The sequence below is a fragment of the Fulmarus glacialis genome, unplaced genomic scaffold, assembly GCF_000690835.1.
Source record: "Fulmarus glacialis isolate BGI_N327 unplaced genomic scaffold, ASM69083v1 scaffold4999, whole genome shotgun sequence".
In the NCBI taxonomy this organism is placed as follows: Eukaryota; Metazoa; Chordata; class Aves; order Procellariiformes; family Procellariidae; genus Fulmarus; species Fulmarus glacialis.
The window spans coordinates 85252-101674 of NW_009231277.1; the positions used below are offsets into that span (position 1 = coordinate 85252).

Below are 16423 nucleotides of genomic sequence, written 5' to 3' on the forward strand. Positions count from 1 at the left end.
GCAGCGGCTGGGGCTCAGGCAGCCCCTTGCTCCCGGGCTTGTGGGGCTTTTCCTGCTTTCAGCCTTGGCCCCATCCCTTTCCCCAGGGATGGATGACAGGGGGATGGATGACAGGGGGATGGATGACACCCCTCACCTGTACCTGCTTGCTGGTCCCGCCCGGAGCAGAACAGGCTTTGCTGGCAGAAGGGCTGGGAATGAGCATTGAAATCTCACTTAAACTGTTTGAACTGGTGGCGGGCGGGGGTTTTGATTTTGTTTTTAATTTCTGTTTATTTTTGCCCCTGGGGATTCATTCCCGCAGCACGTGCATTGCTTACTTTATGGAGCCTATGCTAACGAGGTTTCAGGTTTGCTGAAGGGGCGGATTTTGTCCTGATTCCAGGGTAGCAGCATTCAGGCTCTCAGTCACTTTCGGGAACCAACCCCTGTTCCCAGGTGGTTTCGGGACACACTCACTCCTGTCCCTGTGGCAGGGACCTCTCATGTCACCATGCAGCGATGTTCGCTTCTCTCCCACCCCCTTCCCTGGCCGTCCCAACCCTGGCGCGGGCGGCAGCAGGGTTTTCGGAGCAGGGACGTTTCGGTGTGTCTGGGGGAGGGTGTGCGCAATGGCTGTGTGCAATAACAGCTCCGGAGCGCGCGGCGGCGAGCAGAACAAAGCCCCTTCTGTGGCGGGGCCTCGGCCGGTGCCCACCGAGGGTTTGGGAGAGGCTCTGGCTGACCCCCGAAGGTGCCGGGGAGCCCATGGGGGTACGGCCCCACACCGGCTTTGGAAGCAGCGTGGTGCCCGAGATGTTCTGCTCGAGAGGGACGATAAGGAACTGCTGTGGCTATTCCAGATAGTGTTTTCTCAAAGAAAACCTGCAAGGCTGAATGAAAGTACAAGCTGTTTTACAGCCTCTGTTAGGGCTTCAAGGATCATGAAATAGTACTTGTGTGTAAAAGGGGTCTGGCACCCGGAGAAGGCGACCGTGAGATGGTTAAAACCTGGCTCAGGTGACGGGTGTGCGCGGCAGGCACGTGCAGGCTTCGGGCTATGCAGCAGGATGGGAGGTAGGTGACACAGTTTCAGGGAAATGCAGTTAATTAGCCCTGACACAGATACAGCCATTTCACAGCTAAGCTTGAGTCAGGATAAGCTCTCCGGGCAGCTGTGAAAATGCCTGTCAAACCGCGGCGGCAGTGAAGGGCTGAGCCGCCTCTTCTTCCTCTCTGAGACAACAGCCAGGAGAGCTTGGCCTGGGGAGGGATAGCAAACCAGGGTGCAGGGGGGCTGGACGACCTGCCGGGAGCCGCTGGAGGAGCCGCAGGGGCACGGGGACAGGTAAGGCCGGGTAAGGAGACAGACTGTACTTGTAAACCCGATTCAAGCTACGCTCATCAGGTGGACGTGCATTTTAATCAGACGCTGCAAACCCTTAACACTCTGCAGCTGATGCAGGCATGGGTTGCCAATAACAAGTGCCACCAACGCAGGGGAGGAATCTGTTTATTTTAAGATATACTCTGTTTCTGAAGAAGGATTATTTTAGCAGCCTGCAACAGAAATGTGAACCAGAGGGTTAACCTGCCCATTCGGCCTTGGCCAGCCTTGCCGATGCTCACACAAGTTTCTTGGGATAGAAAAAAAAAAAGGTCCACAATTCAAACTGTACACCTTTTTACAGGGTGCTTAGCCGGGCTCACTTTTTACACTGCTGTACATGCTTGGGATAACTAAGTGCAATGGTATTCAGAGCCAATACATCATCCCAGGCCACTAATGAAGATAAAATAAAAGCTGTGGTGAGCGGAAGCTGCACAGATACACAGGCAAATTAAGCTTATTGTGTTCCCAATACTCCAGAGTGCATTTACCAAAGAAAGAGGAGTGAAGCAAAGACAGTTCATAAACCTTCCTGGTCACGGGGCTCCCTTCTCTTACAGCAGGAAGTATCTGTCAAACCGAGTGGCTTTGCTTTGTATCAGCTCTATTTACAATTGACTTTGCAACAGTGCAATTAAATAGCTCTCTCACTTACTGAGATTGTGCAGTATTACTGGCAGATTATTTTAGGCTCTCTCACAGTAACACTGAACCACAATAGCTTTCAGGAACCAGAAACGCAGTGGCCAGCCAAAGCTTATTGCTGGTTATTACACCTGGATGTCTCTACACAGCAGCCACAACAGGGGCTACACCTGAAGTAGCCTCTAACAAACTTGCAGGGATGGGGGTAGCAGCCCCGCAGCGCAGGGCTTCCAGCAGACGCATGTCCCCAGGAGCAGGGTGAATTAGCCCACAGTGAACCGCACCGCCGGCCAGCGGGCAGTGGGGACTGTAACGTGCTCAGGCTCCCAGGAATGAGCCCGCTGAGGTTAACACAGCTCTCCTGGCTGACAATATACACTATAAAAGCAGCAGCAGCAGCCAGTGCATGCTGAAGGTGAGGAAGGAATTTAAAATGGGGGAGAAGAAACTTGAAATAGAGGCATGAGCAGAACTGCAGCCACCTCCACCTTCTGCTCTCGACTATTGCAGGGGACCGTGTGACGGAGCGAGAGAGCGCAGAGATGGCCCAGCTCCTGGGCTTGTCCCTGCCCTGCTCACACCGGTTTCTTCAATCCCCGAAAGCCCTGACGGGGCTCCAGCCGTGGGAACCCCACAGTGCTCATTAGCAGCAAACCAGTCGCACGCTCCCGCCACGCACCCCTCGTCCCCTCCCTCTCCGGGGCTGTCTCTCGGAGTCCAGGCGTGCTCAGAGCGGGATGCTTCTGACTTTTGTCGAGCCTTGGTTCCCAGCGCCACAAGCACTACCTTCTTTTTCGCATGCAGGTTTCAAGCCTTCCCAGCTCTTCGTAGGCCTGGTAGAAAACGTCAAAGTCTCTGGCGCTCCAGCCTCTCCAGACAGCCAGGCACCACTCCATGTTTTCGTTCTCAAAGCAGCACACAACTGTGTCCTTTGCTGTGAGAGCAGCATCCACCAGTGTCCTGGGAAAGGAAGAACAGAGCAGAGAAGGGCATTACAGTGGAGAGCAGCTCTGCTAACACAGCACACCACCCCTCATCTGGGAGGCACTGATTCACAAGCTCTCCTTTCCAGCTACTGAATCTCTTTTTATAAGCTGCAAATCCTTGAGAAAGGAGAGCGTAACAAAGAGAGGGATCAGAAACTATGTCACGACAAAAACAAGCGGCTTAGTGACATGGGAAGAGATTTTTAAAGGGATCCAGGTGCCTAAACATGCAGGTGGGTGCTTAAGTCTGCTGTGACATTTTGAAGTTGCTGTTAATCTCCCGATTTGCTAAATCCAGACTCTTTTGCCTGCTGCCAGCTGGGCATTTTCAAAACAGCCCACATCATGCCACAGCTAGCAGGCTGCTGAGAGCCTCCGCAGCCTGAAATGCAGTGTGGAAGTGGGATGGAGCCCCGCTCTGCCTGCTCAGGGTATGAACCCCGAGTCCCGATCAGCAGGCATGGCCACGGCAACAGCCCAGGGACCCACAAGGTTCATGCAGAAGGAGTCCTGCGTGACAGCATCGTGTTGCATGTGTGTCCCTTCATGGTCCCTGAGCATGTTACCTGATCAAACAAGAGCAGTTGAAGCTGGCCCTGCAGACACGTCAGAGGGAGGGGGCCAGGTAGAAGATAACACTTGTGTCCTTGCAGGGTTTGAGGGAACCTTGCTGGGCTCTTTCCACCACTCCAATAGCCCATGGGGGAAGACTGACCAAACTGTTTCCCCAGAAAGGCCCCTAGACCTTGGTGGGGAGCACTGGCAACAAGGGCTGTCCTTGCAGATGGTTTTTAACCACAAACTGCCCCTAAGAAGCCACCTTCTTTTCTTCGCCTCCCTACCAGGCTCTGCACTTGGAGGGGCTTGGAGGAGGCAGGCACTAGTGGCTGGTCTTTATCCTGCTGGCAAAACAGGGCAAGTCAACGGCCACCGTGCCTGAACCAGCCAGGCTGCGAGGCAGCAAAGCAGGACAAGTCTGAGATGGCCGTGTCACCTCGCCTTAACTCCACATTTAATTTGGGTAAAGCAAAATCAACCTAAGAGTACCCGTGAACAATAAAGACAATACTCCACTCCCAACTAACTGATAGACACTCAGTTAGCAAGTAGAGGAAATGGCAGGAGCACTTTGATCTCTTGTTGTGTTTGCCCAGTGGTAATAAATGATCATTTATAATCCTTAGCACTGCTTAACCTCCATTCGTTTGGACATAAATAGTACAATCCCAGACTGGTATTTAAGTGATCAGCAGGACCACTCCCATCTCTCTAGCAGCTGTTTATTTACTTGGACTCTCGTTCATTTTAAATTAATGTATATAACTGCTCTTCCCTGTGCTCCCAGAGCCTTCCCCCGGCCCGTCACTGCTAACAGCACAAAGGTGCTCATTTAGGGCCAGAACGTCAACCTGATCCACGTCAATGCAGCCACAGACAAGCACTGCGCTCTGCATAAATACACCTCTTGTTCTTAACGCAGGGCCTGAGTCTGCCAAGCTCCAACGATCTTCTGCCAGGTGCCCTCAGAGCACTGGGAGTCAGCACCAGGCACGATCAGACCGATGTTTATTGCATTGTGCAAGATGGTCCTGCCTGTCTCATTACAGGGGTACTTGGTCTCTGTGGCTTTTGGAGACCAGACCGTGGTCGCAGTGCCTTCCCCTCACCATCTGCCATGCTATAAGAGCATGCACATGCCTCGATGTGCAACCAGCAACCACGTCTCCTCCGGCTGGGAGCTTCTCAGATGCTGCTGGAAGCAGAGAGGAAGCTCCTGAGAGCCCTGGGACCCCAGAGCCACCCTCTGCCACCCAGTCCCCTCGAGCCCCGGGGAACTGGTGTGACAGGCGCTGCCAAGTCAGCCTCACCCGTAGGGAGCCAGTTCCCCAGCCTTCAGCACAGCGATCACTCTGCCCCGCTGGGTGCCGGATTCCTTCTCCAGTCCGATAACGATGATATCCCCTCCTCTCCTAGAAGAGAAACGAGGGAGATGTCACACCTACTCAGCAGTGGGGACTGCCGACACCTGAGGAAGATCCATGTTGGATATCCATCCTCTCTGCTCCAATCCCTCTGGCAGTTACGTGACCTTTTGCAGGGAAGGGGGCACTGCGATGTCACCAAGGGGCATCCTGAATCCACTACAGTGAGAGCCCCCGGGACAGGCAAAATCAGTGGTTTCCATCAGCTCAACAGGAGACAACAGGATTTGCCAGGGTTGTGTCTGAGTGAGGAAGCTGCCTGCTGTTCTTTGTTTCCTCAGTAGCTGGGGAAACAGGGCTTCGAGTCTTACCACCCACATTTCTCTTCTGTTGAAATCAATCCTGCAGACCTTAGATGTGGCCATTCTACCCAACACTAGATGTCTTTAAAAAGGAGTAGAAAAATTGATGTACCATTGCACTGGGAACAAAATTTCTTAATGATAACTTGACTTTCTGGGCAGGTGAATCATACTGGGAATGCAAAAGTTCCTGAATTAGCCTGAGCCAATCTCACGCTCAGCCCAGGAGAGATTTTGACGAAGTTGCCTTGATAAGTGACCCACTTACCTGGGGATCCATATGAGGTCTTTTACTGGAAGAATCTTGACAGCTTGGAGATGCTGTGTGTTGTCACCCGCAGGCATAGCATCGTGATCCAGGGAAGGCTTCAGCTCATGAAATTTGTCAGACTCCTCAAAATCTGTGGAGAGCGGTGCACTGGAAGAGCTCATGGGCGAGCTGGGTAGGCTGGAGGGGCACCGGGTTATCCTGTTAGGAGGCGAGGAGGAGTAGGAAGACATAGAGCAATAATCTGTGAGTGAGTCCTGGTGGTTTAGTATCTGGGTGCCAACCTCTGGGCTATAGGTAATGCTCATGTCCTCCAGCGGGTTACTCTCCATTGCTTTGTGATTTATAGGTGCTGTAGCTGGGATGGCTGCCGAAGGCTGCTGGATTGTAAACATGTCTCTGAGAGGGCTGCAGTCGCCGCAGAAGTAGCGCGCGCAGAGCTGGTAGGTGGTAACGTGATACATCACCAGGAAGTTGCTTTTATCGTCCAGACACCACACCACCTCCTCCCCGTGACACTCGGAGTTGCAGGCGATGGATGTGATCACCGACGGCGGGCTGAAGGGCTCCAGCCTCCTGCTGACCTCCATCGTGGCGCAGTCTATGATGAGGATGCCGGGGCCGTTGCTGTACCAGACCTCCGCTCCGCTGTTGGTGATCTCCATGGCCTTCACGGGGTACGGGTTCTGCCGGGGGTCGTCATCAGAAATGTTGAATTTGGACCTGTTTGCCGTGTGGGAGCACAGGTAGGAGCAGCTGTCCCCTGGGATGCCCTGGGACACTGAAAACACTGCTACAAGTCCATCCGACAAGCCGGCCAGTACCACATACGAGTTCTGCAAGAAAGAGACAGCAGATTTGCTATCCGGATTCTTTACTTCTCTGCAATACAAGAGCTTTCAATCCCAGAGGCTCTGGCTGTCTCTCACAATTCTGCAAGTACACTAGTAACTTGCCCCAAATCACTCAGTGATAACAGCAACATAAAAAGAAGTCATTACATAGAAGCTGCTGCAGACCCATACTCCTCTCACCCAGTTTTACCTCTCTCTTTATTGGCAAGGGAGGACAGACGGACCTGGCAGCCTGCCCTGAAGCTTAACAAATTCAAGCTGGAGTATGTTCAGAGACAGCCATCACGATCCTAGGAACCCAGCTGTAGAAACCCGGCTCTTTTCCAAAAGAGAGTAAAGCTATTGCTGTCAGTGTAGGTAGAAGAGGAATGGAAGAAATGCAGTAAAAACAGAAAGAGAGGGAGACAATCTTCTCACAAACAACAGCACACAGTAATAATGTCTGCTACTTTAACAGCACTGCTCCTCCCAGGGACGTGCTCCACGTCTGGGATCCCTGGCAGCTCACAGACATCCCAGCGGAGGGCACAGAAGCAGCAGCAGTTCAGCAAAGCGGCTGCCAAGTGCCATGAACAATTCTGCGGGTAGTTAAAAACCTGCCCCTGAACGTACAGATGTGTTGGCTGCGGGAGCCACAGCCAGCATCGAGCTCAGGTGCAGCGCTCTGCGGCACTGCTGCGATGGATACCGTCACATCCCACGGACGGGAGCCGGTGAGAAGGCCACGTCTTGCTGGGTCTCCGACTCCTCCAGCTCATCACAGCAGTGCAAAATGCTGTTAAACAGACTGGGCAATGGATCTCTCGGGAACAAAACTCCCCCTGACCTTGGGTCTGTACCAGAAACTCCCCCATCTGTGAAGCAGATAAAACAATACCTTCCTCAAAGGCCTTTCTATTTCCTCCCTGTGGAGCAATAAATTCTAAAAAAAGACCCTTTGCCCAGGGCTTTTTTTCTGCTGTTACAATCTGGCCGGACTAAAAGCAAAGCAAAACGAACAGAACCAGACAGAGCAACCCCAGCTGAAACAACACAACCTCACCCCTCCGCAGCCCCACCGTGGCGGAAAGCCCTGCCTCCCGGCGTGCCCGGGACGCCAGCGGCGCTGCCCGCCTCTGCGAGATGGGACGGGGACTCGGCGTCACCCCTTGCTGCTCATAAATTAAGGGAAAGCCTGTGCCCTTCCAGGGATCTTGGCTGTGCCAGCCCTGGAAGATAGCTCCCGGGCTGCTTAAATCTGTAGAGGCCAAAATCAGTGTCTTGAATTGCTCTCGGATATCAAGGGGCAGATAGCATAGGGGTAAGTATTAGTTTAATTGATAGCACTGTTTGCAAGGCTCATTAAGAGTCTTGGACAAAAAGACACTATCTGCATACAAAGTATGAGTAAAACCATGAGTGTGCTGAGCCCGTATGACTAATCCAAATCACAGCAGAATTTTACTGTAATGGGAAAAACTAGGGAAGCAAGTGGAAAGTTGTGAAATGGGACTTGGACTTTAACTCAGTCCTGTCCCAATTCTCTAACCACTAATTAAAAGAAACCCAAATGGCCTGCAGTGTTCGGTGCCATGTCCCTGCTGCCACGCGGATCTGGTGCAAAGGCTCCTGGATATGCGTTTGCCAGGGAGTTGCATCAATAGGTTGGAACATGGCACGATGCTTTGCACAAGCTGGGTTTTGGGTTACTTTTTCTTTGGAAAGGAGTTCAATTATTTGAAACAGAACAAAACAAAGCAGAACAGCCCACATGTCTCTGGTGAAAATGGTCCAACTTTTCCAGTCCAAAGGACCATACACAATAGGTATTTCTTACGAAAAATGGAAAATTTAAATTGAAATGGGAACATCTGAAATTAACCATGCTGTGGGTATGTCAACCTGAACTGCTCCTAGCGTGACACAGGACACTATTAAAGTCTTCAGAGATCTCTGTAATTTTGTCTCATTTGATTTGAAAATGCTGAATTATGCAAGCATAGTCTTCACAAAAAATATTTTCATTTCTTTGATTAGTGTCAGCTACTGCAGAACAGAATCCATATTCCCTTTTGAGTTCCATAGGCCAAATTTCCCCGGCACTGAGCAATCGGCACCATAACCAGGCAGAGCTGCGTCAGCGATCCCCACCCAGCTTTACTGGTAATACCGACCCTGCCAAATTCTAGCCTGTCTGGAATAGCACAATGGTGGAAGCAAATCTGGAAGATATTTCATGCTTTGGGGCACTATTACTCACTGCCTTGGCTATCGGGACCTGTTTCTATCCAGCCACGGTTGTTATCTCTCTGTTTAAGAAATGAGGAGTAGGAACTCAAATGCTGAGAAGTGTCCTCAACCTGCCATCCCTCGCCTGACCAAGACAAGGGAGTGACCCATTTCACAGAAAAACATGGCAAAGGCAACCCACCCCTGGGTGCCACCAATTCACCAGACTTTATTAGGTGCCAGTGCAGCTGGGCAGCAAGGCAAAACTCCGAATCAGGGTATTACAACAGTGACCAAAGGCAGGCAGGGCAGCAGCCTTCAGAAACCTTAAGTAACTTTCTCAGAATTCATTTTCAACATTTGGGCTCCACAAAGAGCCAACAAAAACACATAGCAACAAAACTGCATTTGAAGTCTCCGTCCTGCCAGAAGTCCCACTGTGCCAGGGAGGAAGGCCTCTGAGTGGGGCTGTGACGGTATGTGATGTGCAGGAGATGAGCTGGCTCCAGACATCCTGTCCTCACAGCTAAGGACAGCGCAAGGACAGCCGCTGCGAGCAGGTTAAAAAAAAAAAAAAATACAGCCCCCGACACCACAACCTCGGTCACCTCCTCCTCTCTTCCCTGCAGGGTCTGGCACTGCTGGCAGCGAACGCCGCGGCAGGCAGCAGTCTTTAAATGCGGCTTTTGTTTTCACGTGTTCCAGGTTTTTGCAAGAGGCCAGAGGCTTGCACCCATTCAGATTTCTCTCTCCCTCAACATCTCTTTGCAAGAATGCTGCAAACCAATTCAGAAAACATCTTGTTTTGCTCTTTTTAACCTGTTTGTTTGCTTGCTTTTTTTTTCCTGAAAGGAAATTTACTGAAAATTTTATTGTTTGCCAAAAACAATGATACTGGTGACAGAAAGCATGCAACAAAAAACCTTAAATTGTACAAGACTTTTCCTTGGCGGGTGAGTTTTGGATTCTGGGCCTCTCTCTGCTGCTTTTAAATTTCCATGATGCTTCCTTTGGATGAGAAACCAAGTTTTGGAAACTATTTCTTTTGGATCAGTCTTCCCAAGGCAGTCGTAAAGAATTCCCCTTCCCAGCAACATCCCTCGGCAATTCTCTGACTGCTAGTTACCTCACATCTCATCAGCTAAAGGCTTTCTTCCCAGGGAAATGCGAGCAATTCTCTTCTCTGCTGGACAATAATGACTATGTGATAACTCTGATACAGCTTGCTGCGCCGTACAGTGAGTTTGACCAGTGTAAGCTTTCCACTTAGCTTTGTTGGAAGAACTGGCTGTTTCGAAAAACGGTTTAGCTTCTTGCCAACCTGGTCTGCACATCCCTATGGCTGCTGCTCTGGCTATTTCACTGCCAAACTCATTCATAGAAAGGAGAGAGGAAAAAGAAAGTCCAATAAACTAAGGAGTGCGCTGAAGGGATGTGGATTTCTGGAAGGTTGGGTAGGGTCGGGGGAGGAAGGGAGGTGTCTAGACTCAATATTACTATTGTAGGGCCTGGCATTATTTATGACATTTTCTAGGCAAGCCACAAACTGAAAATAGAAACCAGGAGACATAAAGCCACTCGTAACCCCTGAGGAATGGCTTTGCAAGCTGTATGACAGTGGAAAAGCTGAAAGTGAAAGACTCGTTCGACTGTCCTGGACAAGACCTCAGGCAGCATGAAAAAGAAATTTGCCCTACACATCAGAAATGAAACTCCACAGCGGAGAAATGCTGCAGGTCTGGGAGCCAAAGAAAGCTGACAGATGCAGCCTCCCGGCGGGTGAAATTTATTCCTGTGCCAACTTTAGATCTATGCCCTACTTCAGTCCTACTTACACCATGTTTGGAAGTGAAGCGGTACACCTTACACTAACCATCTGCCTCGGATTCAGTTTGCAGCAATGCAGCAGTCCAAGCAAATGAGCCAGAAATGGACAATAACGCAGAATGGGCATGTGGTATAAAACAGCTCCACTGTCTCTCCGAGAGCTGCTCCATATTGGGCTTTTAGACACATACCAGTCTGCTGGCATTTGCAAAAACTACACAGCTACCAATAACGTTGGAACATAATTATATGTTCTTAGTTGAGGTGGCTGTAAGCAAACCGGAGGTAATTTAGCTCGAAAACAGTTTTTATACATCTCCCAAGACTTGCCCGCAATAGGCAGTCATGTCAGATTTCTCTTGCCAGTAACTGGATGTTAGCAATTCCAGAACTAGACAGACAGTATATAACTTTTGTATTACCCATAAGAGTAATTACCCATATTGCCCATAAGAGCTGTACTGTCTAAGTGTTCTCATTCAAAACCAAAAAAGAAGTGTGCCTGAGCCTAGATAATATTTAAAGATGATTGTGCACACAAATGACAGCATGCATGCACACACACCAGGAAAAGAGTAGGTACCAGAGAAAGGATATACCCAAGTCCTGCATTAGCAGTTAACAAATCCATTCTAAGTATTGTTTCATGTCCCCTCTACTCTGCTTGATCAGCCTAAACCTTGTCTTCCAGTGATGTGGAAACACAGCTGGAAAACCTCCTTGCAGAGGAATTTGATCTATTTTGACTATTTTCCCAGCAGGCTTGGAAGTGCCAGCTTTGGTCCCCTGACTCAGGTTCTTGCCCACACCTCTGTCTTCTGGCAGAGGCACAAAGACCTGGAAACCTTCTCCTCGCACTGCCAAAATGTTCCTAGGCATTGCAAAGTCCTTCAACACCAGCTAGTGACAAGCCGCGCAAACTCTGGCAGCTTGGTCTGGCAGCAGACGGCTTAGTCTCACAAATGTCCCTTTTCCTTTAGGTTCCTCCTTACCTTTTTGACAACAGGCATTACTAGAAAGCAGCTCACAGTAGCAGGAGTGTCTAAACCCTTCTGCGGAGTCTTTAGAGGACACATGCCCTGCAACCTGTACACGGAAATCTTCTGGTCCTGTGAAAGAGCACATAAAATTCTATAAATTTCAATCATCTTCCATGCTTTTCATATTTTGATACCTGAACAAGATCAAATTGGTTCCAAAACTAGTTTTCACTTGTATTTTTTGATGTCCTAAGCCTGGATTTCTCTTTGTTTTCCCTGGGGAGCATTTGCTTTGTCTGCGGGTAGAAAGCAGGTACTGCCTTCCTCAGAATGAGCTGTGGGCAGTATATGCACTGTCCAAACGCCACCAAAATCACCACTATAGGTTTTTTATCACCACATCTAAAAATAGCATTTGACAACCCTGACTCTGTTTTTTTTTTTTTAATTTTTAAAATTCTTCCAAAAATAAATTAAAGGGACAGGTCTCTCCCAACCCCAACAAATCCCAAACATGTCAGGACAATTGAAACATGTTGTATGTTATTTTGCATTAATCTGTCAATTCAAGAAAAGCTAGTATTATATTGTATGTGGAATTACACCTGCTCTACAACTCGTGATCTACTAAACTGACATAGAGCACCCGGTTTGGGGAATAGCAACACATTTAATTTTGATCAAAAAGATGGGATATAAAATGCTTTAAGATTTCTGATTTGTAATTTTTCTATACTTCTTGTTATGAAAAAATAGGAGTATTTTAACTTTACCCCAATTTGGGAACAGAAAAAGTCAAATTGTCTTATTTTCCTACAGGGAAAAAAAGATCTATACTCTCACTCAGTTCCAGCATCCATGCTAGGGCGGAGTGAATTAACCAACATAAATTATTTATTCAGCAAGTGTGGCCTTTTTTCCCCTCTCTGAAACACTGAACTTCAGGAACATTTCAGTTTGTTTTAGCTATTTTTTGTTTGTTTTGAGTCAAACGATTTGTGTCAGAACCGGCTGACACTTAACACAGGCCTTTTTGGTGGGCGGACACGGGCTCTGGGGGATAAACCAGCCATGCTCTCTCACTCTTTTCTTTTTAGCTGCAGTTTTCCACGGTGAACACAAAACTTGGGTACCCTTTTCCCACCAACTTTCAAATCCCTCAGGCCTCTTTCAAAACCCCACCCTTAAACGCACGGCTTCTTTCACTGCTTCCCATTATCGCTTACAGATAAGGACATTTCCCAGATGAAACCCTGGGTACAGATATGCTACAATCCGGAGAGTTTAGTCTCGGAAAGTCGAGGTTCCCACGATCGCTTTGAACACCAGGAGGCACGATTTTGATCTAGGTAGCAGCTAAGTAATAGGCAGAAACAATACACCCAGAGACAGCAAAATCACGCTGCTCATCAGAGATGCCCATTGTCTCAAATGCTCTTAGCTTTACTAATTTAATTCTCTTCATCTTCTAGCGAGACCCCTCTTGAGCGGGGCACTGAAGCACGGGCAACGCTCACCTCGGTGGCAGCCCAGAGGGCATTCTGAAATTTTAGTTGGCAGCATAGCTTCATTCCTGGGCAGCTCATCCTCTGCACTTCTATGACTCCTTTCTCCAGATTCACCACCGTATAGTTTCTGAAAGGAGCAAATAACAATTTCCTGTAGCCAACATTCAGCCTGAAAACTGCTACAGGACGGTACTCAGCACTTTTGGCTAAGCCGTAACACAACTGTCCAGATGTGGTCAATGCTGCAAGGATCTACACCCCTCCAAATGGTTGTTTTAAAGGAAGAGAAATACAGATGTGCCATGGCTCTTCCTCAGGGAGCAGATATGCAATTGCTTCTGTGAAGATTTAAACTCAGCTATCTGACTTTGCACGGAAATGAATTAGGAGAACTTATGTGGTCTGTTACTATAATTCAGCTGTGAGACAAATAGCTCCAGCCGAACAGCAGTAATTAATAGCTGGGAGGTCTTAGCCCATCTTGCCCATTTGGTTGTCAAGAGAACATGTGCTCGTTCTCCAAGTTCACTGCCTCAGTATTATCTGGCTTCATTACTTATTCTAGTACATAAACAGAAGATCGTGATTCTTCCAAGTAAGAGCAGAGATCTGTAACCTGATAAAATAATTTATAAATACGACTAATTAATATTTTTGCAACTAAAAGGATTTTGTTTGCTTGGGATTTAGGAAAGTTTATTGGTTTCAGGCATGTGAACAATAAGTGGATATTCATAATCACATCTGTGAGCCCCAGATATTTTATCAACTGTGGCACAAGCAATTACACATCCTGAAATCTGTCACATATAAGTAATTTGTTATTCAGCAGTCTCCAGCAAGTAGATTGTCCAGTCAGGAAGCAGATTCACTGAGATATATTGCTGCGAATATTTGGACAACATCCATGTATTCAAAATACATCTGTGAGTCCCATGTGTTTCACCAGTTTTAGCAGGAATAGTTATATTGTCTGCACTGAACGACTGACCAGGCACCACAAACAGCAAAGCAAATAGTTCATGAACAATTTGCTTAGGTTAATGCTTACAAATAATGAACACATTAATCTAGATTTCAGATCAGTTTGTGAATCTTTCCAAATAAGATTGGGGCTATAAAAATCAGTAACATCCATAAAAATAAACCTAACTAGCCATGGGTCAACATGTGGCTGAGCAAAATACTATCATCTCAGTCACAATTTAATAACATTTAAAGCACATGCCTATTCAGTATAGCACACATTTTACTGGAAGTATACACTTGGATGCACACACAGCTTCAGGCATGTGGTTAACTCCCAATGATTTCAATAGGATTTAAGCATGTGCTTAATTGCTTTGCAGAAGAGAGATGGAGCTGCAGTCTCAATTAGGAAAGGTTTAGTATTAAATGGCCTCATTAGGAAAGGCAGAACACGTCTGTTCTCATGTGCAAATGCTTCATCCTCTGTGTGTGAATCATTACACTGCCCTAATCTTCTCCTCATATTAATTGAAGCAGAGTTAAGCTCATTAAATATCCTTTATAAAGCAACCACTGTTCCCAATTAAAAGAGTTTGGGAAAACAGTGTTCACCATATTCTTGGCATTCACCCAAATTCACTTTCACCTTCTTTACCTTCCTCCCAGAGGCATAAGTGAAGATGCTGAAGGATTTTTACTTAAAAAGAAAAAAAGAAAGAAGTTACCAATATGAGCCGTCTTACCTGGTGTCTTCCTTCCCATCCCAAAACACCACACTGTACTCCTGTCTTTGGGAGCAGAAGAAGGAAGACTGCTTCCCACAGGATAGCAGGTACATAAATGTTGCAAAGGTAGGATCTTTCATCTGTCCTACCACAGAAATGGCCAGTGGACGCTGTGGGGAAAGGAAAAGAGAAAGACGTATGTCACACAAGACAGCTGGAAGTCCAGATGAAATAAAAGAAACATCATAATCATTATTAAGCTAGAGAGCCAAGAAGTAGGACTTCTTTAATAAATGCTTCTGCTATGTTCTCAAGTCTGCACCAAATTCTCCTTATAAATCCTACCTCATTGGTTCTTAGCATCGTCTGTATCCCAGACACTGAAGCCAAACCTCTTTTGTACTTCCACGGTTTGGTCTATGTTTCTCTTACATATTTTATTGATGAATTTCTTCAGGTTTATGAATTTTGGAAGCTGACCCACTGTCAGTACAGTGTCTAGCTGTTTGTCGGTCAAGGTGACCTCTGAAGGACAACAGCTCTGAAACGCCATCTTGTAATTAATGAAAAATATAATGCAGCATAATCCTTTTCTTGTACTTTGAACCCTTTCCTTCCTCATACTACCTTTTATAATCGCGGGGTTTCGAAGTCTTTCTAGTTACACTCACAGCATGATACTGTAGCTGTTTCTAGAAATTATGGGTAACATCTTGCCCTGGTGAAATCAATAGCTTAACTGCCATTGATGTCAAGAGACCTTCATGTCACCACAGCTATCTAAGGCCATTGTTTCACTCATAAAACTCTCATTTAAGTCAATAGAAGTTCCGGGCCATATCAGACCGAGTTGTTCTGCTGTGCCCAGACCAAGCCTAGCTCTCCTGTGTGAAGGGGGCTGCCAGACCCCTGTAGCTACACAATCAGAAAACACTGGTCATGAGGGTTGTCTTGTACCTTTTCTGGCTTAGTGTCCCAACACTCCATCATGAGTGCCTGCATCCTACATAGCTGCACCTCTTCTGGCTGCCCAAGAACAGGACGGATCCCTTTAGACAGCTTCTTTGCAATCTGGAGCTGGTGTTGTCCTAGCGCAGGCCGCTGACCAGACAGCAGCTCATACAGGACCATCCCATATGAGAACATGTCGACCTAGAGCCAGAAACAGAGAGAAAGAACCAGGGCAAACCTCCCTTAGTGAGTGGAGAGGAGAGCGAGGAAGGCCGTGGTGGGAAAGCTAGTGCTGCACACCACGCATGTAGAAGGGAATTCAGCCCCATGCACGAAGCCAGCCACCCACCGCTGTCACGCAGGGGCTGTGCCCGTGGACACACCACAGTTACCTTCTCATCGTAGACTATGCGAGGCCTGATCTCAGGAGCTTGGTAGCCCGGCGTGCCTTCCACGCCAAGCGCGCCTTCATGGAATGACTGCCGGGAGATTCCGTAGTCTGAGAGTTTGATATTGATGTGCTCTTTGACGTCCAAGGACCACACCAAAATATTGTCCGACTTCAGGTCGCAGAAGATGATGTTCTTCTTATGCAGGTAGGCAAGGCCTGTTACAATCTGATACGCTATTTTGTGTGTCAGCATGTGTCCCAGCGGCACAAAGGAAGACCCTGGCACAAAGGAACATACTGTCTTCAGCTCTTGTAATTGCAATAACTACGGTTTTTTTTTTTTTTTACCTTTCTCTGTCTCTTTTAAACTCCAAAGCAATAACTAACAGCCTTTTAAAACATCACTCAATGCCACGATTTGAAATGACACTGTTCGTGTTACTATACACGTCTGACAG

General features: G+C 47.8%; 1 protein-coding gene across 1 annotated transcript in view; it reads right to left on the minus strand.

The window, feature by feature from the left end:
• Positions 1 to 2772: 2772 nt before the first annotated feature.
• The window catches only part of LRRK1 (leucine-rich repeat kinase 1), a 76803-nt gene continuing 63152 nt past the window's right edge, over positions 2773 to 16423 (minus strand). Inside the window, exons 26-33 of the mRNA XM_009584494.1 lie at positions 15967 to 16244; positions 15581 to 15775; positions 14642 to 14793; positions 12939 to 13056; positions 11434 to 11550; positions 5553 to 6388; positions 4869 to 4970; positions 2773 to 2974 (exon numbers count right to left, since the gene is read on the minus strand). Of these exons, the coding sequence (XP_009582789.1) occupies positions 2797 to 2974; positions 4869 to 4970; positions 5553 to 6388; positions 11434 to 11550; positions 12939 to 13056; positions 14642 to 14793; positions 15581 to 15775; positions 15967 to 16244 (1976 nt within the window). The 3' untranslated portion in view covers positions 2773 to 2796. The remainder of the gene's footprint in view (positions 2975 to 4868; positions 4971 to 5552; positions 6389 to 11433; positions 11551 to 12938; positions 13057 to 14641; positions 14794 to 15580; positions 15776 to 15966; positions 16245 to 16423) is intronic.